The 20,778-nt window shown below is 45.0% G+C and overlaps 2 protein-coding genes across 15 annotated transcripts in view; one reads left to right on the top strand and one right to left on the bottom strand.

Annotated features, from left to right (window-relative positions):
• The window catches only part of LOC100874933 (cytosolic carboxypeptidase 1), a 35,023-nt gene that overhangs the window by 11,625 nt on the left and 2,620 nt on the right, over positions 1–20,778 (bottom strand). For 7 of the 13 annotated variants that reach the window (XM_012286363.2, XM_012286360.2, XM_012286361.2 and 4 more), the window contains 13 exons: positions 18,055–18,203; positions 15,577–15,659; positions 14,888–14,999; positions 14,606–14,748; positions 14,377–14,521; positions 14,179–14,310; positions 13,974–14,117; positions 13,602–13,773; positions 13,300–13,366; positions 12,977–13,152; positions 12,329–12,908; positions 11,715–12,224; positions 11,310–11,488 (listed from right to left, as the gene is read on the bottom strand). In XM_012286363.2, coding sequence (XP_012141753.1) covers positions 11,310–11,488; positions 11,715–12,224; positions 12,329–12,908; positions 12,977–13,152; positions 13,300–13,366; positions 13,602–13,773; positions 13,974–14,117; positions 14,179–14,310; positions 14,377–14,521; positions 14,606–14,748; positions 14,888–14,999; positions 15,577–15,659; positions 18,055–18,203 — 2,592 coding nt within the window. Of the gene's footprint in view, positions 1–11,309; positions 11,489–11,714; positions 12,225–12,328; positions 12,909–12,976; positions 13,153–13,299; positions 13,367–13,601; positions 13,774–13,973; positions 14,118–14,178; positions 14,311–14,376; positions 14,522–14,605; positions 14,749–14,887; positions 15,000–15,576; positions 15,660–18,054; positions 18,204–18,500; positions 18,562–20,000; positions 20,758–20,778 lie in introns of those variants that run through there. The other 6 variants (XM_012286366.2, XM_076535330.1, XM_076535333.1 and 3 more) reach the window with 5 other exon arrangements.
• nw (narrow) lies at positions 5,182–11,227 on the top strand. 2 transcript variants are annotated; one of them, XM_003703688.3, is made up of 4 exons: positions 5,182–5,368; positions 7,243–7,600; positions 8,088–8,243; positions 9,323–11,227. In XM_003703688.3, the coding sequence occupies exons 1-4, from the start codon at positions 5,323–5,325 to the stop codon at positions 10,032–10,034; spliced, it is 1,272 nt and encodes a 423-aa protein (XP_003703736.1). In that variant the 5' UTR covers positions 5,182–5,322; the 3' UTR covers positions 10,035–11,227. The 2 variants fall into 2 exon arrangements, with proteins under 2 accessions (XP_003703736.1, XP_076391464.1); XM_076535349.1 differs by having other exon boundaries at positions 5,183–5,368; positions 8,088–8,250; positions 9,323–9,463.

A 20,778-nucleotide genomic window follows, 5' to 3' on the forward strand; every position in this document is an offset into this window, starting at 1 on the left:
AAAGAGAATTGCTTCGATAACAACGCAATTGAAAACCTCTCCGAACAAGAATGTATTTACGACGTTTCGCGTATATCCGAACGAAAATAACGCAACCATCATTCAAATAATGTATGTGCAATTTATGAGGAATGTGCTGTATCACTTGTATACTTTCCGACTATAACAGCTTTCGAATGACATCAAAATATGAAAGTGTCGAGCCTTATCAGCCAGCGTCAAACATTTAACTGAAAAACCAACAAAATTCCATGCGAATAACGCCATGCCTAAAACGAGTCAGGAAGACATTGTACGTGCAGAGAGTACCAAAGCGTTCAAAAGTGTACAGAAGATCTTAAGCTAATCATTTGCTGGCCCACCAGCGAGAAGGATAGGAAACATGAGAGTCCCTGTTTTTACAAAATTCTCCATAGACAGTGAAGCGACCATACGCTAACTGAATTATAACCCCGAAGAATGAATCAGAAGAGAAGTGTGCAAGGTCGTTCGACCCTTTAGTACTACGAAGTCGTCCAACCACTTCTGCGCGCGTTTAATTGGACTCTCTAGGAAACGAACAAAATCCTGGACATCCTGTAAATAATCAACGTATCATATTCCCTGTCCGAGTAGCCTGATGTCCGTAAATCGTTGTCGTATCTCGCAAAAGGACGCCTAGGACTTCGTGCTGTCGATAGAGAGAAAGAGGATATCCAAGAAGACGACAGCTACGAGCGAACACGCCGATAAATATCGAAAAGAAAGACAGGACGATGAGGATCACTGTCCTAGAAGTATCAGAATGGCACAGAGTCGACGCCGCCGAAGCCTTCAGGGCCAGTATGGCTCCTCCGATCGTCTCGAACGTCGAGGCTATTCGCGGGTTAAAACCGAGTCCGTTCCATACCCGTGGTACGAACGTACGAACCGACGGACGAACGAGAAAGAACATCCGAGATAGAAGGAGGACGAGAACGTGGGAAGAAGAAGAGGAGGCTCTTCTTCGAGGAGCGGCGAGAAAGATGGAAGGAACAGGGGCCTTACATAGCGATTGCTGGCAGGGCCTGAAATAGACCTCGAGAATCCCCCTGTAGCATCCTCTCCTCTCTTGCTTCATCTCCTCCACCAGCACCTCCTTTTTATCTTCCTCCTCCTCTGTCTCATCCTCCTGTTCTTCTTCTTCTTCTTCGTTCAGCAACCAGAGTTGCCTGTGTAGCTCGAGGCTCCTTTGCTTTTGTTTTCAGAAAAAAGGACCAAGTCCCTCGACTGGGTTGTGAGAAGTTGTTTCTAGCGTCTCGTTCGTGCGAGAAGCGCCAAGACGAAGGGAGAACGAGGACGCGAGGATAGAAGAAGAAGAAGACGAAGAAGAAGCAGAAGAAGAAGAGGTGGTGGAGGATCGCTTGTTTATCCAGGATCAAGCTTCTGCTTTCGCTTCACCCGCCGATATATGGCCACGAACAGAGGCCCCCGTAGGCATTGCCGGACCTAAGTGCACTCCAACTGCATTCTCATGGGAATGCGTCGTTGAGAATCCGACCTGCTAAACTGACCTGCGCCAACGTTACCAGCAAAACGTGACCCACGCAACGAGCCAATGCTCCAACATACTAGATTCGACCAAGTCCGACCATAGATCCTCCTCTTTTTGCTTTACCAAACAGATAGGTAAAGCTTGTTTGTTAACGAACCACGTCGTTGCAGTAAATTCGATGCCCCCATGCGAGGTTACGGTGCAAACGAAGCTTCCATGGGAGATTCTATATACTTACAACGCGGGGGAACTTGGTCATCGTAAAGATTTGCGACGGAGATGACCACATGGCCATGCGTTTGATCGTCATGCATTATATATGCCACTGATTTACCAGGCATAGATTTACCAATCGCTGCAATATCAAGAAACTTATCGACTAACGCAATTCATTGCCAAATTTAAGGATCTTCCACTTCTATATCTCCTTCCACAAGGAGATCCACCTTGTAATGTAACAAGAATATACTACATTCCACTATGCTATTCGATGGTGCCAATCTGTCATAAAAGAACTAATAATTATATTACATTATATAAATCATTCTCGACGGTATTATAGTTCTGAGGGTTGTAAAAAACATTCAGACAAGGTACACGATAATTAAAGCTGAAGCCAGAGGGCTGCCATATGTGTACATAAAATTACCCAGGGCATCGACGCATACAAGGTATGTCAAGGTCGCTGAAAGGTGGACCCTCTTTTGCATAATTACCTGCAATCCCTGCGACTGTCCGCTGTCGCGAGCAATTATTCATTTCTATTTACGATTCAAACTCACGCCCATGCCGGCCTCCCCTTAATAAGGTAGCCCTGAATCGATATAGCATAGGGATGCACGAGGAAATTGACGCTTAAGAATCGAAATCGGCGTGTTTTCGTGGCGACCAAGAAACGTACAGGGACAAGACTCGCGGTGGGTCTCGAATGTCACGCGAGCTCCTTTTTGTTGGACCGGTCGCACACCGCGTAACAGAAATAACACGCGTATGATCATTGATCCAGCATACGTTACAAGATACCGAATCGATCGGTGGCGGGACGCGAACAAAGAAGAGGTGGAAGACGACGAAGAAAAAGAAGCTCCGCTTTGTGGGGTACACGGTTGTCCGGGACCGGTTACCGGTTACACTTTGCACATCGTAACCGAAGTAACCGAGAGCGAGTCAGGACGGTCGTTAGACGTATTCCAGAAGCAGGTGATCCCTTTGAACGAAAACACGCGGCCAGAAATGAAGACTACCTTGAGACACGAAACTTTTTGCGTTCTCGGACGCTCCAGGTCCCGCGTGTGGATCTTCGGCTAAAATGTTGCCAAGTAATCGTACCACGTAGCTAAGCTACTTTGTCGTGCAAAGAAAATTTTTTAAAAACTCGAAAATTCCAAGTTTGCATGAATCACTAAGACCTGTGATCGTTATTAAAAAAAAACGCACGTTCGAGTACATTTCCGAAGGGAAATAATCTCTTCTATCATGCGAACACCGATCAAGAAGATGCTCGTTAAAAGCATAATGGTAGTTCGATAGCGAGTAAGCAGCTCGAAATAATTAGGATCGAAGCGCGGACGCGAAATCTCATCATAGTTGCTCGTTCTGGACGGAGTAAAAGTTTATCTGGATGTATTTAAATGATTCCAAAGCGATTACTCGTTGCTGAGACGCCGAAGATACCTATACCCTTAATGGCGAGGGTCGTTCAATGCCGGCGAAGAAAAAACTAAGCACGGAAAGAGCGAGGAATAAGAATAGACGGCGCCAAAGGCTTAACAAGGGAACCGGTTCATACCTCCTGCACGAGTGTACGCGACTTTCATGGAGAATCCAGCGTCACTTCGACCGCCTTACAGTATATCGAACGCTCGTATGATCCTCGTAATATCCTGGTCGACTGCAACCGTGCGCCAAGCTTCGAGTAATTGGCATCGGGAGTCACGGTGACGGTCGCCGAGAGTTTATCATCGGCTCTTTCGACCAAATCGTTCTATCACTTTATCGGTTCCAAAAGATTCTATTCGTGATAGACTCGAATTAAAGTTCTTATAGACTAGAAAGCTCCGGAGATTTTGTTGTGTCCATATACGAACCTTGGCGAACATGGTTCACTCTAACGATCAATAATGTCTGTAGTATCCCTTTTATCGATGTCGTCTACACTCGAGTTATCTCTCTCGACCACACCGTATATCGATAAGGATACATTTGAAATTGATTTTGACGAGGTTGTAAACCGCACACTTAACCACCGACCGATGACAGGTAGAACGTAGATAACGTCGTTTAAGCGGTGGTCGGTCGAACATCGTTTAATCGATCGATAGCAGAGATTTTGAGGGATGGTATGTTGTGGCTCGTTCCCAGGCACGCTCAGAAATCAAGTCTACCTTGAGGTCGGTGTCTTTTTGCCGCCTTGCCGTCGATACGATTCCATTGAGGACGTTGAAGACCGTGAAGAGACGCCAAAGCAAAATTCCATCCGCTCGCAACGTTCGAACAACGTAAAACAAACTAAACGATGGTAGGAACGTTTATTAATAGCGTAGCACCGCCACTCCAAATAGATCCGAGAGCCGAGTTCAGCGACAAACGATCTCGCGAGTGCTGCTCGCCTGATAGACCGCTTCGTGCCTCTCGTTCTTCGTTCCATCACGCCGCGAGGATCGTCGAGCTCATCTTCTCGATCCGTGACCAACAGAACGCGAACCGTAACACGCCATTGAATTTCAATCTCGTTCCAACCGAGTTATCGAGCAAAAATCGTTACCGGTCTGCTCGTCCGTTCGTATTATAAAATACGTACGTACGAGGCTCGTTCAATGAGCCGTCATCTTAAAAATCTCTAAGTAAGAAGTACGATACTTTCGAAATCATAGGCCGGCATCGCCGTCGTCAATTTAAAACACCTGTTCGACAACTATTTTAGTACGCGTACATTTGATCGTTCGGACAACGATGGCGAGTCGTCTCCTAGAGTGCTCCGTCGAACGACCACATTCAGTGATAAGATTTCCGGTTTCTGACGGTGTAAAATCACCTGAAATTTACTCGCGGATGTTGCGAATTTTATCAGTGGATCGATCGGTTTCAAAGTGGAGGAAAAAAGTGTTACCATCTAAAGTGCGATCGAGAACCATTTTAAAAATCATAATTTACGAGTGACCGAAGGCTAATTAATAGCGGATGACGTTATCCGATAAATCTTCTATACACTCGATACGAATCTTCCGACGATAAATCTTTTTCTACTCTTTGTCGTCCGATTCGCAAAGTCAGCCATGAATCTGTCAGGCTGTCCGGTCGAATGAACGCGCAACGCTTTTCCATGTCTGAAAAGTTCTTCTCCGAGAGCAAAATTCGAACGAGCCTAAAGTTCGAGGTTCAACGAACGCACCGCATCATCCTCTGTAACCCTCCGGCGATGGTGAAGACGACGTCTATTGTGGTACCTTTTTTGCGACCTTGTCACCTTGCAAGTTTTTTGCACGGCCAAGTCGATTACATTTCGGATCGGAACGTATCTCTCCCCCGATGGACGACGCGCTCTCTCGCGCTGTCCCGCTCGTGCACGCTCGTCCCTTAGCGAGCTCCGCTCGTCCTGCTCTAGGTTAGCCAGTGAATCATCTTCAACGACCCCCTCCTCTGGGATCCGGGCAGAAGACTCTTAAGGGGGCCCACAGCGTAGCGCGAGGCCAGTCCGAGAACGCGACCCTAACACTAACATCCGGTGTATTCCGAGAGTCGGAAACGGAAACGACTGCTTGATCGATTAATCCACGCCACGCCGATTAATCCACCTACACCCAGCCATCATGAAGATCGCTATGCTGCTGATGCTCGTCGTCGCTTTCGCTTCAGGTTAGTATTTTCTCTTTTCGCGATAACTGAATTGCGTTTGTGTGCTCGAAGGCTTTTCGAACAAGCTTCCGTCTTAAAATCTATTCAGATACTCGGATACAATTGGAATTCTGGTAATGCGCGCACAATTTGTAATTCGCGTCTTTGGAATCGTGCCAATCGTTCTTGATTCGAGGACCTCTTCCTTGATCAACCTCGTGGAATACTTCTGCGCTGAAGAACGTATTTACGTTCTGTCTTCGAGTTTGTTCTTTGTTCCTGAACACCGACTTCGACGTCCGGTGCATTCAAAGAGTGAAAAGGAAACGCGTTAATTTCGCATGCCGCTTCAAGATCGCTCGTCTTTCTTGGTCGTTCCTTCGCTATTCATTATTTACGCTACGAGCGTACAGCCATCGTTCTTTCTTATCGTATTAACAATCGTGCATTCGTAGGAAATTTTCAGTTCCTACTTTCATAGATCATTGCGTCAACCTTTTTGTACTAGCTTCCATGTTTGTTGTGAAAATAACGTGTCTTTTAAAAATTTATAGAAATGGTCTTGAATATTGGTACTCGGTTGTTCACACGAGGATTAATTACGACACCAGCGGTGAAATTCGTAAACGAAATTTGCCACTCGAAGCGTCTAGCATGCGTCTTCTTTCGAGAGAACAGTGGCGGCAGACGTCTCAAGGCCTTCGGGTCGTTTACCACCACCTGCGCCGCTTGCTTCGCGATCCAGAACGTTTTTACTTTAAATGCGCCCTATCAGTTCCTTGCATGTTTCTCTTTCAACGCCTCAAGGCGTTCATTTTTTCACGCCACGATGCTTCTTTTAACTTCTCGTTCGAAGTCGTCTATATTTTCTGTCAATTTTTAGCACTGCTCAATTAGTCTGTCCGATAAACCAAGGTTACTTTCAAGTAGCCAGCTAAATAATATCTGGACGAAATTTCAAGGTCCAAAGTTAATAGAAGAATTCGTCGCGTGGAAGCAGTTCGGGGGCCTAAGCGGGTCATAATTCATAACTACAGTTAACCAAATAGCCGTAGAAGTTGAATGAACTCGTGCGGTGTGTCGTGCGAACACACGGCACTTCTCGCAAAGCGCAGAGCCGCTGTAAAGTTGACTAAAACGAATGGCGTCGGTGAAGTGTACACATCGAGAGGTAAATTAAAATCGCGTTAGAGAATGATTCAGGCAGCGGTGTTGAACTAAACTAAACAGAATTGGTCGTCGAGTGTAACTTTATAAGCGACACTATTTTTTATCGCGCTCAACGCGAGACCTAATTAACAAGAATGGAGGAGAAATACCGTGAAACTCGACCGAGTACAGTATCGGTAATAATTAAGTCGAGAGATCTTCGTGAAATTGAATGTAAACGAAAAGGGAATATCGGAACGAATATAGTTCGATGAGTTGCATCTGTTAATTAACGAGTTCAAATATTCACAGTTGCTCCCAGACGTAACGGTTCTCGTGAACGATGCTAAAATGGGACATTGAATAGATTAGAATTCACAGGATGATTTTTACCGCGTCTGGGGGCTGCCATTTGTGGTCTGGTCGGAAGTCAATAGCAGAGACGTGCCTCGATGAGATAATACGTCGTCAAGAAAGGAATTTCCTTTTTTATTCATCAGCTGGCTTTTGTCGAAGTCGTCTGGCTCCCCCGGCATTTCAGACGAACTGCATTCTCATTCACGGTTTAATTTACAAAAGGAAATGAACAGGTTTTACAAATACTTCAACTCTGAACCTGTTCGAAAGATCCCGTTATTACGCTTCGAGTTGAAATTTTGTATTTTTATTACGCGATCAGGATGGAACGTAGCCCGTGGTCAGGCAAGGATTCGGTAACGCGTCGAATAATGAAAATTAATTCGCAGCTCAACGGATCACAACGATTCAACTGGACGGGGTACAGTACTTCGTGTCCCGGATGAACCCGTACAGTCCAGAACTGAACTATTTTTTGGCCTACCAATACTGTCGCTCTCTGGGTCTTCAACTGGCCTCGTTCGAGACAAAGGAAAAGGCTGACACGATGACGCAGTATTTGAAAAACGCCGGCTACGTGAAGTACGACTTTTGGACATCGGGCAACAAATTGGGCACGGACATGTTCCTGTGGATGAGTACGGGTCTGCCGTTCAATGCCACCTTCGACTACATGTTGAGGCGACCTGGCAACAGACCCGCTGACGTTCCACCTGGTACTGAACCTCAACGAGTAGCGCGTGAAAGGTAAGATCAAACCGATAACCGCCCCGCTTCCGACTATTTTCCTACCATCCCACATCGAACAAACCCAAGCTTCTTCGAAATTCGTTCCAAGTTTGCTCTTCGATTGCTACAAGTTCAAGTGCATTATTTTTCTTTGCATTTCCTAAACTTCTGGAAATAAACGAAGCTTAGTTATAAAAACTTATCGTGTTCCATGGTCCCGAAATATCTCGCCTCATAAATCGTCGGGACCCTTTCTTCCTATCGCACACTGGTGAGAGGTCAATGCTCCTACGAAAACAGAAACAAGTGTCCCTCGAAAGAAGTCGACACACGAATCACGCTATCTTGACCGAGAAGACAATAGCATGACGATCGATTGATCGTCACGAACGACAATTATCGTGTCCCTTCCGTAGACCGCGTCTTAACCCGGAAACGCGTGCATCGAATCGATAAACTATACCGAGAGTGATTTAAATTCTAATCCGGAACTTGTCCGTTTCAGTGGCGACAGCGGCAGCGCGGACGGATGCGTCGCGATGGTTGCGCCCACGTTAGCCTGGGAGGCTCAGGACTGCACCCTGGTTAAGGACTTCATCTGCGAGCAAACAAGATGCTACTACTACAACTACGGCAGCATTCCAGTCTCTGCGACTCAGGGGTAAGAGGTGAGATAATACTTGTCACAAAAATACACGAAACCGCCGAGAGAAAGAGAGATAGACACAGTGAGATAGGCTATCAGAAGAGTCCAACGTGTTCCAAGGTGAATCTCGATGTCGCACGGACAAAAAAATAGAAGCGGTAGATAAAGATACTCGCGCGAAAAGGACGTCGCCGACCCACGGAGATCCTGTGGCTATTTACAGCGACCGCGCTTTTAATAGACTGGATCCCTTTCCCGATACTCGCCTCTTCGTATATGCAAATGAACGCGGCGAGCATCCTGACGTTCCGATACGGCCACGTTAATTGCGGTTAACGATTTCGCGTTAGGTAATTAGATCGGTGATCTAACGAACCGACCAGTCCGGATTTAACGGACCTATCGTGCGGACATTTTTTTCTCCGTGCAGTTATGCGACTTAATGGAACAACCGATAACGCTTCATTGAATAATATAGTCTGAATAAGAAAATAAAATGTAATGGTACTTGGGAAACTGTACAACTCTTGGTGACGTTCAAACGTAATCGCTTATCATCGGCGGTATTAATATCGCGAAGATAAAATAGCAGCTTTTTTTTTAATTAATAACGCATTCTCTCGCTTCTCGCAAACGTCATCAGACACACGTACACGCACACTACACGCAAGTGTGAAAAAGTGTGGACACTACTGAACGAGTAGCGACTAATGACTATCAACCTAGTAGTGCTTCCAGACTTTTTCCCTACATATGATGCTTCTAACAACCAATTAACTTTGCTAATATTACACTATGAACACGATTACTCACTTTATTTTTATGCACACTCTTTAACAAACTCTCTGCAAAACTGGGTTTACACGCTCGTACTTGAATACTGGTGCAATTGAACTAGACTAACTCCTAGATTCTTTCAGAACCAGAGGTAAACGATAATAGCTATCATATACTTGTTCTTAAGAACAAATATATGCACTTAAATATACAAGTACGCGGAAAGTGCACGAGCGTATAAACCCAAGGAAACGTTATCGCGTTGCCTTCAAACGGGGCAATGGCACTCGCCTGTGAACGTCGTGACGAATTTGCAGAAATCGCAGACCCTACATAACAACCACCTCGGCGCCAGCCAGCGACGACCAGGTCGAAGACCACGAGGAAAGCGACAGCAACAGGAACGACGAGAACCAGGACATCGAGAGCGGTAGCAACGACGAAAAGGCAACACCGGAAGAGGAGAGTTCCGTCGACGAAAAATTACCTGAAGACCCGGTCGTCAGCAGGCTGATCACCACGGCCGTTCCCGCGTCTGACAAGCAGCAACAACCGTCCACGTCTTCGCCGGTCGCCACCGAGGAAGATCACGAGCAACCGACCAACGCCGAATTGGACAACGCCAGGCCAGATCATCTCCCGGACATCGCCAGCCTGTTCACGGACAGTCCTGGCCCTCAGGCCAGAAAGGACAACGTGTTCGAGGGTCTGCAGACGCGAGAAGTTCATCGTTCGTCTCTGCGCTCGTCCACCGACATGAAGGTCGAGCATCGAGAGTCACCGGACTACCTGGAGGCACAGGCTGAAACGGAGTCACCCAACAACGGGCTGGAAGACGCTCACACGGTCGGTCCGTACGACAGCGTTCAAGATTATTACGCGAACGACCAACCGGAGGCGGCTGAATCGTCGATGATGAAGGATCAGGACGACGACAGCAGCACGATCCTGCCAGAGGCGGAACCGGCCTACAGGTACAACATTAAAGTGCGCACCAACGGCAAAGTATTAGATCCTCCGTCCAAGTAAACGCTTTACTCATTAGGCTATCGTCCCGCGTTATTATTCGTTGATAAGTGAAGCATGGAAGATTCTCGAGGAACTAGATGTATTAATGTACGTTCACATGTGTATATCGTGGATAATTATCGGACACGCGAGTGTCGTCATCTCTCATTCGTCCGTTCTGATTTCAAGCAACGCAGATACTCGGATCGTTCTTCATCGTTCTCGCGCGACGGAAGGAGAGAACCTTCTTTGTCGAAGATTCGCTTTCTATAACGATTTCGCTCGATCACTAGACTAAGCTGGAACTGTTTGCTCAAAGAAACTAACTCGAAACGTAAACTGAAATCAACGCATCTCCTTCTGTCGCTGATTCCTGACGACGAGCGACGTCGTTCCAACAAGGGTATTTGCACTCATTCATTCGACTCGTTTCTTGATCGTCCATTCTGTGACGCTGGCAGACACGTTGCATCTGCGTCGCTAATTCTTCTGTTCTTTGGTCGCGTTTAACGGAGACGTCCAAGCACGTCGTAGCTGGGTAGATAGCAACGCGAACGCGAGAATTCGTGGGATCTCAGGCATTACGGTAGGAAGCGTTATCGCTGATAAAGCTAACCGAGAACGATGTTCGGTGTGGGGAGTTGGTAGTCTGCCAGCGCCACAAATCTTCATGCATATCGATGTAATCATCTTAGGTAATATTACCCGTACGTCTGCAAGATGAAACGTTTCGCAATCGATCGATTTGGCCCCCCTTCTCTTTTGCTTTTCATTCGAACGTTGAAGACGCGTCGAGTGCCATGCTAAGTTCGTACAAAATCCTTTCACTTACATTTTCTAATGTATTATTTGGATAGAATTGATCGAATCTTTCCGGCTAAAGTAGCTGACAGATCCATGTGAAAATTAATAAGTCGCTAACTGATCCATGGCACTCAAAATGTTGAACATTCTTGATCGGGCTAATGTTAACGTTTACCGCAAAATTGGAGAATCTGGGTCTCGAAGGATGAACGTTACTCGAAGAAGCAGCGTTAATCGCAACGTTTCCGTCATCCAGACGTATGATAATCGGCGCACGCCGCGAAAAATACGATTCTTCTAATGCTACGATAAGTCATTGACACATGGAACTTGAATATTATTGCGTAAACACGGCGCGAATGTGCAACTTGTGTAATTGAATATTAATAAAGGTACGAAATACATTGTAACGTCAGCAAAGTCACTTTACATCATCCTACAAACGCGTAGCTAGCGGATAAGGCCTGTTTCAAGATAATTGGAATCACTTACCAGCCGTTCACCACGCCTTCGATGTTCAGCATCGGTACAATTTTGAACACGTAATCGTCTCGCAAACTTGTCGCATAAGCGCTGTTATCTAACAGCGCCTCTAAGGTACCATGCATCACCCAAGAGGCGTTGCTTTCACCCGGATGAACTCTCGACGTCAAGAATATCACTTTACGATTCTGAAAAAACGATAAAACAACTGTCGCACTGCATTCGCGTCAGAAGTAGACCTTCCTTCGAACTATCTCATTTTTAACACTGTTTGAGACCTGAGGATGTGTATATTTCTTGTCAGAACTATTGCAAATCCATGTATGAAGCATTCAAACTTATGTGATATGAAATGCATAGCCATCCTGAATATCGAACAGTATTAAATCTGAAGATATTAATCGTTAGACTCACCTCTATGGGGTTGCTCTTAGAATCCAAACTCGTGATAGTCAGCAGAGGATTTTCGTTGGCGTTCAGAGTATTGCAGAGTGTTTCCGCTCGGAAGTAAGTGTTCGCAGGAACTCTCTTGGTCCACTTCCAGATATCAGTCATCAACTGGCTATACGTGTACGGGAAATGATAGGCCAGGTAACAGACGTCATAAGCGTGAGGAAAGGTGACCGTAAACGAAGTAGTGAGATAATTCTTCCCCTTGGCTGGTCGTTGATAACAGTTTCGATAGTAACAGATTTCTGTTCCGGCTCTCACCCAACCTGGTCTACCCAAATGTGCTTCGGTGACGCTGAAAAGAATCGGTTTCATGCCGAAATTGAACTGCGAATTCGCCTTCTCGCAGTTGATGATGTTGAACGTGTAAGGCACGTTCGCCTCCATGTTGGACACCTCGAAGTAGAACCATTGGTGCCTCGAGCCGCTGTTCACGTCCGGTGTGAGGATCAGATTGTACTCTCTCAGGCCTATCTGCAAGGAAGCGAATTGGAAAGAAATGATGCAGATTTGCCGCGAAACAGAGGTTTGTCAGAAGCATACTTTTCGTTCGAAGGATATATTCATGGAATTTGTACCTGAATAGCTTTCCTCAAGTTCCCGCTTTCGAATCTTGACTCGAACTGCAGCTGATTCGTCTCTGTACAACGTTTTCCTATTCTGCTCTCGTCCCAGTTACACAAATGTTTGTCACTGGAAGGTTGTTCGTCAACGGATGCTACCGCGTCGAGATCGTACACCACTTCTTCGACCAAGGTACCACCGTGAAGACCGCGTTCCACGCACGTCAGAAGCTTCGAACGACAGACCTTTCGGTCTTTGTTGTTCAGAGGTTCGTCCTTTCCTAGACCGTTGCCGCCAACCAGGTCCGGATAAGCTACCTTCACGAAACCGATCACGCTCTTCACTCTGCTCGCCACTATGCAATAAGCTTGCTGATTCGTAAAAGTCGGTAATATGTCGCCGAAAATTTTAATCGGGTTGCTTCCATTCTCCGTTTGATCCTTGTTCGCATCCTCTTTCACCGAGTTCTTCGTAAAAGTTTTCGAGTTAACATCCGACTTATTCTCCACGGATGAGTCAATCAGTTCTATCGCAGGCTTTTGAAAAGTTACTTGACTCTTCAAGTTGCTCAGTTCCTTGAAGAATGTGTTGTACCTAGCAAATGAGACATAGATTTAATCGATGAAATTAACGTATCGTTAATTACTGAAAAATCAACCGACTCGGTCAGGTCCTCTTCGGTTCTCTGAGAAGTGAAGACACCAGCGAAGAATTTACTCTCGTCCACTTCGTCCGCCGAATGGATAGTCTTCTCGTCTGTTCTCGAGTTCTGACTTTCTTCATCGTCTCCAGAATCAAGATCACTGTATAACCTGCCTAGAGAGGCCACGCTGTTCCCCTAAATAAAACGTTATTCTGATCAACGATACACAGGTGATCCAAAGAAGTTCTCATCGATGCAATTATACCGTGTTTCATGACCGTGTAACGCTTCGAAGAGTTACGTTTCACCCATTACATCATTCCGTACGACAAAAATACGCACCTGACTATCGACGTCGCTGCCGCTCTCGGCGCTGTTTGGCCTAACGTTCGCTTCTGGTAGTACGAATCTACAGAAAAACATAAATGAAACCCACATTAAATCATTGCACGTAATTAGGATTTTTCTCCGAAATGAATATTAAAAAATATATCACTGATAAGTGTTTGAAACAATTCTTTGATCATATTTTTTTCAATTGGATATCTCTTAAGTGGATGAACCGTTAACCCAGATGGAAGATAAACGGTTCCTAGAACCAATTCGAGCGATTGATCTGGATCAACCTTGAAAGTATCGTTCACCTTGCTGGAGACATTTCGGGTACCGGCAACTCCTTCTTCTCTAGACATTGATTGATAACCCCGCATACGCGTGACAGGAGACAATCGTACGCTTTATCCTCCGGACAGTTGCTGCAGAACCGGTACAATAGATGCAGTCCATTGTTCGCCTTGATTGCCTTCCTGCCAGCTTCTGAAACGGGCAAAAACACGATCGTAATGACTCCATCCAACGGCCAGCGGAAACGCGAATTTACATGCGAAACGTTTATGCCAAAAAAATAAACGGTATGGTAAGAAAATTTATACAGCGAACGAGGATGATAGCTATACATATTTAATGTCCTTCTCTTCTTTGCAGGAACGAACAATGAAGGTCATCGATAAACTTACTCGTGACACTCAGGTGCTGCAACGTAATGAGAGTATAATTTAAGATCTTCAACTTTATCGGTCCTTCGAATCGTTCCCATCTGTCGAAGATTCTCATCAATAGGTACACCAGACCCAACTTTACGAACTTCGTACAGAATAATCCTGCGAAAACATAATTAGACCACTATACTAAACTGCAATGAATTATAAATAATCTACGTACTACTCGTCGTAAAATATTTGAAGCACTCCATCAATATCCTCAGTTTCAGATGCGGCATGTAACCGATGCAGACGAACGTCTTCTCCAGAGTATTGGCGATTCCGTCCTTGACCAATATTTGAAGAGAGTATGCTAAGCACAGAAACGCAGTTGACAGGAAACGTAGAACATCGGAAGATACCGAATAAGTTTACTCACTGTTTCTGGCAAGGCATTTGATGATCAACAGCAGAGGCAATAGAGTCTTACTGTTGTTGTAATGTAGCTTGAGAAGCATGTGGAACACTTTAACGGTGCTAAGCAGTTTCATCTTGGCCACGAACTTCTGGTCCCTCGGTGCCACCTGGAATTTTCGTTGACGAAACCTTGCGTTTGAAATAGGGATTGAACGATCTCGAAGGGTATTAGGGAAACAATGATGTCGTACCTGGCCCAAAATCCAAAGCACCTCCTGCGTGAGGACCTCGCTCGACACGCTGTCCGTGTGCAGCAGGTTAATCAGAAGCTTAACCAGGACTTGCGTGATTCCTAAATTGATCAGCTGCATTACTGCCATTCGGCTACTGGTTTCTGTAAGAGACAGTCGATTAACGATTCGATTAACCGCAAATTTGTTCGTCAACTAGGATTGATCCTCCTCGAAACACGCGATCAAGTTTCGTCGAGACAAAGGGACACTAACTTGTCGAAAGCTAGAAATTGCTATTACTTGTGACACTTTTGTTCTTCATTCCTTTGGACTTCCCCTTGGGGACTCGAGGTGAAACACACTCGTGTATTATGCTGGCGATACTGCAGTTTATCACGTGATCCTTGCAATTCTGAAACAAACACGTTTCACGAGATGAAGTATTCTTTTGTGTAAGATGGTACACGCAATTGGTTCCATCCTGTACTAAATGCAACGACTTCTGTCGAAAGGTCACCAGGATAATTATACGAAGCGTGCGTGCAACGCTTATCAGAAAATGGAACGAACGGGTTTCCAGTTTTGCATGCTGCAGGAAGCTTCGTCGACAGGACGGACAATGGGATGCGACCTAACCACGCCATTTCGTGCACAATGTTTATCGTGACACGGTTATTCACATGCTTAATTGGATTCACGGAGCGTCGATTAATCGCCAGGTCTCGAAAAACCGCGACTCTCACGAAAATCACGAACGAGACACGACACGGTCGTTAAACAAAGTGGACGGCTATGATAAAGTAATCAAGAAAGTGACAAAACGCTTGCACCTTCTAGTGCAATGTAGACTTCTTTTAATGAAGTTAAAAATCTTCAAAGACCGACAGCGAATAGCGGTATGCTCATAAACTTATTTTGAACTAAAGAAGGCTTACGTTGCTCACGAGTGTACTACATGAATTATAGCGATGTAATTAAGAGATACCCACCTCCAGCGTCGCAATGAATATTTCCATGATTCCGGAATTCTTGCGCCATAATTTCTCCAGCGTGCGCTCACGTACGCGTCGATCTGAAAAATACCCGCTCTTGTAAATGCAAATATTACTCGAGGTATACGCAATTTTTTCACCGAGAGAGAAACACTTCATTTTATGAATACAAGAACAAATCTTTGATCGATCGCTACTCGCTTAAAACCCGTATAACGCATCTCATTATAGAGACAAGAAAGTAGGATGTAAATCTTCTGGGGACAAACACGGTTTTCCACTGCCAAACGTTCTACGTATATGCTATAATAAATAATCGAGGAAACAGGTGCGAGAAACAGTGTCTTCCATACGATAGGCATACTCTGCATTGGCAAAACGTGGGGCTCCCATTTCAGACTTGACACAAGGCCAATCGGTTCCAATGCCATGAACACCGAGTACAAAAAACTGGACATTGATAATTCACACCGAGTGCCTAGTCTGGAAATGCTACTGTCCGTCTCTGTGAACGATTGTTTGCACGGTGAGCATTTTTCTCTGTCATTGAATCGCTCGAGGGACATTAATCCTGTCATGTCACAGAGCCCTGCTCTAAATCGGTGATGGTCTAAACCGTGAGACGCGTCTAGCCTACAAATATTACTTGCACTCCATTCATGAAACTCTATATAGGTCAGAAACTAGGTAAGGATAATTTAGAGCAAGACATAAAACGAAATGTAATTTACAAATTTGATTTATTTCCAGAACTTGAAATCTTCGTCACTGCACTTTGTCCGTCACTGCCCCAGATCATGTACAATTTGGATTCTAGTCCGGACGAAAGATAAATTTTATTTTAGAGATTAACTCATTCGTGGCAGGGGTATCCTCGCACCACCATGCGTATGTTGTTTTACTTCTGTGGACTCTCGTCAATATGTGAGAAGTCGAATGTCTTGGCACTCGATGGACAAGCTAAGAAAAGGGCAAGCATGAAAGTGAAAGATACAAAGAGAGTTGGAAACAAAAGCAGATATCGAACTTCGATGTTCACCTAACGCGTGAAGAAATTACAAGCTGATGGAGCAGAAGTTTATTGGAGCTTTTTTCGCGCTCGCGACAGGCTCGTTACACCAGAAACGATGAGTCAGTGCGATGACACTGCATCCGCGACGAGCTTTCGAGCTTGCAGAAATATCGACCGACGAGACAGGAAGCCCTTATCAAATTGGCACGACCGCAATTCACTTCGGGACCATCCGACACTGTATTGTTCTGCCTTTGGACCCTGTCCAAACGATCTATCAGCGTTCCCGAAAGTCCTTATGTAATCGAACGAACGGGATAGCCGGCTTTTCGAAAATAACAAGTGACGTCCCCGTTGCTAAAACACCTGTTCGCCGATCCTGACCAACGAAACGCGCGATTTTCTTCTCGCGCGTGACTGACACTTGTATCGAAATAAACAGAGTACGGTCTAAATTCGTACGCTAATGAAATGCAACTTTGATTATCCAGCGGAGATAATTTCGTGGCATGCTGAGCCGCGATTAAACGCGATTTATCCGTGCGTGCATCTGGCAAATATCTTCTTTCGTTGCTATACATCATTTTTCGCCCTTTTAGTTTCCTTGACTTTTTTCATAGTTAGTTAAACAGCGTGAAGCGTTGTAAATGACCGGCTGAAATAACACGTTATCTGTTGACTTTAGCGAAAAATGTTTCAAGCGAAACTTAGTTTATTTCGACAGACTCGCGATGGTTACTTCTGTCTGGACATGTCTTCAAGATCTTAAAGCTACCTAAGAAAAATTTTTAGTCTCAAGATGTCTCCCTTGTTCAGGTTTTGTTTGAAACGTATTTTAATGAAGTCAACGTTTTCAGATGATCATCCTGAGTAAAGAAGCAAAGATGTTCGAAAGCGATCTACGTTCACGGGTTTGCGATGAAGGTTCACGCGACCAGTTCATTTTTTCGACACGAAAGTTTGACGTTTCTCTGTCCATGGCAATTAGTTTTCGTCGCAACGCAAAGGAGAGAAAAATGCCGAGCGTTGATCTCGCGTAAAGGGCTGCAGCGTGCAAACACCGAGTTATGGCGGCAGTAATAATAAATTGTGCAAGTTTCTGGTGATTAGACCGATGAAATAGAAGCCAACGTTCGCGGTAAAAATAGCAATTTAACGGCACGAGCCCGTCTTAAAGTGTCCAATCTGTTTCAACTCGTTTAAAACTTTGCTGCCGCATTCGAGACTCGTGCTAAACGTTTGCTCGTGCTTCCAAAAAGAAGAATGAATGAATGGAGGACCTAGTTCCCTACCGAAGTATTCGTTTTCGTGTTCTACCTAAAAATACAATCGTTCCATTCCGTAAGAAAATTTATCATTTACAAGATTTTAACTTCGGAGATTCCCTTTGATAATTTAATGGCGTACTTATGGAAATCCTGTATTGCATATGTGAAACACGTGTCAGGGGTAAATATAGTTACCTGTGGATGTAACTCGCGCTTGGATCTTAGCTACAACATTTCTGAAGGTATCTCCGTTCTCCAGCGGTTTTGCGGCGCAACTCCTAAGCTTCTCCAACAGTGCATCGTTTATAGCCTCGTCCGCGTTTCTGTTGCTGGGTGACATCACGCTGAATCGCAGAAAGCAACAATGAAAGCTTAATTACCAGTTAATCGATTGCAAATCGAACACCGGGCACACTAATGAGCATGCAATGATTTACACCAAATACTATTTGTGCAAAATTGGCATCGCACAGCAAGCAAAACAATGCAAATTGAACTACCAAAAATTCACGCGATATTCATCGATCAAATCGGTCTTCCGCGTGTAATTCGTAAAAATGGGGAGGAAAAATCTGTGTGGGTCTGTCACGTTTCGAGTCACACAAATACTCAAATGAAAAAAAATATTCATTGTCGTGTACTTAACCAAAGGAGCGCAGCCGCTAGTCCTACTCTCGTCGTCTATACTAGTCCTTGGTCTATCTGCGATAAAGAAATCACGATTCTCCGTTTAGAAAGAAAACACGTGTAAACTGTATGCGTCGTGTCGTTCGCGGTATTAATCGGCTATCCATTGGCGATGGGCCAAATTCGTACATAATGCGCATTAATCTCCTTTCACGATCAACCGACTTAGCCAATGTCGCAGAAATGAAGATCGAATGTTGGAAAGCGTTTCGCGTCCCGTTCAAGGTTAATTAACGCGCTCGAACAGCAAGCAGTGTTCGGAAATAAACCGCATGAATGGTTGTAAAACATAGCCAACCGCTGGAACACTTTCATTATTGCGAATTAATAAACAACAGCGGCCAATTACTTTTCCCCGATTTTATGGCATCTTTATCCTTCTGACCCTTCTCTAGGGACAATAACCGAACGAATTGTTTTTCATTCTCAAAGAAGAGATGTGTCATTCCAGGTTGGATAAAGATGTCATGAAAACTATGGAGGATTCTAAGCGACAATGTCTGAAGCTGCAACAAAAATGCAGGTGCAACAGTCGATGGGAAACGATTGCTATATTTTTGGACTATTCGAACATTCGACACTAACATCGAAGATATTAGGTATACCAATAAGTAATTCACTGTTGATAATGAATTAGGAATTTAGTTTATCAAACCAGCTGTACAAGACACTTTATGGATGTCAAGGAGATACCGTTAGGTATGCATGCAGATCAGTATGACCTTTTCTTGGCAAGAACATCGTACCATATGACATGCAGATATTTGTCAAAAGGTGTATGAAATACAAATATCTGACCCCGTCAGCTTGCTCCAGAACATCAGACCGTACTTTACTCGATCGATTAAGAACATTTGGTACTTGATCGAGACCTTTAACCTTATCGGGTGTAGACTTTCAAATATTTCGATCAATGCAAAACTGAGCCTCGTGTGCAATTTTAGCACCTTGGGACCCAATTGTGTTTGAAGGCATTTCATATGACCGAAAGTGTCAAAAATTTAATTTCGTCAACATTACTGCATTACCGATTGATATACCTAAAGTCAATCGCCTGCATTTTTCAAACTAATGTCCACGTTCGAGAACCACATTATATCGGCGGAGATTTACTGCTCGTAAATAATGTAGTCTGCAATTTAGCCGAACATTCTGAACAACACAACGATTCACTTGGCCAGACCGGTATCCGACGGTGCCAATACAAATTTTGCAATTATCCGTCCAGCCAAACACGACGACTACTTCTGTCTTTCATCGAAATGCTTAAGCGTCGCTCCGCGAAAACGCCTCGATCCTTCGTTCGACGTTACCGCAAGTTTTTCAAGAGACTTCGAGAGAAAATTGAAACGCTACGAAAGGTGATCGTCCGATCGAATGACAGCGTGCGCGAGCGAAGGAAGCGTGCAACGTCGAGACGGCTCGAGATGTGCGTTCAGAACGGGACCGGAAACCTGACAAAGTGCGACGAGCACACGCACGAAACGCGGAGACGGGTGTTTTTGTTAGTGTTGAAATTTTTACTCTTCGTCCTGGGCATCTTGAGCGTTTTCGTCGGCCTCGTGGCTCGTCTCCATCGGCCGCTGGTTCTCCTTGTCGAGTTTCTCCGATGCACTTTTCATTCTCCCCCGTCGTTCGCCGACTCCTCTTCGCCTCTTCTCGCGGAAAAGCGTTCACCAAATTTCCAGCAACGAACACACGACTCTCGATAACGTATCGATTATTACCTCGTCGACCTTCTTGCACTCGAACCTTTTCTCGTGCACCGAATACCGTTCGCCGATGTCACATTTCACGATCGTCTCCAATCTCGAAGCCGAAATACAAGGATTTCGGTCAATGTCTTTTGTGAAATTCGCGGAACGATCCACGCGCTTTGCCACTCCGAGGCGGTTTGACGTTTCGCGCTGCCAAAACTATGTTTAAAAGCATAGCACGCACGCACGAGGCGCCTCTATTTATAGTGACGGCCGCTTTCCGAAAACCGCGCCCCTTTTCTCATATTTTCTATTGCAACCCCCCTTGTTTACACCCTTTCATCCTATTGACGTAACTAGGATTTTTCTGGAGTGGCTTTGGCCTTACTGCTACCGTCAACGCTCCGCTCCTGGCGCGATCAGCTGACTCTTGAAAATTTCGAGATTCGACAACATGGGGTTTGAGAATTTTCTAATTTATGAATTTGGAAATTTAGAGACTTCCAGATTTAAAAATGTGAAAATTTAAGCATTG

The sequence above is a fragment of the Megachile rotundata genome, chromosome 9, assembly GCF_050947335.1.
Source record: "Megachile rotundata isolate GNS110a chromosome 9, iyMegRotu1, whole genome shotgun sequence".
NCBI lineage: Eukaryota > Metazoa > Arthropoda > Insecta > Hymenoptera > Megachilidae > Megachile > Megachile rotundata.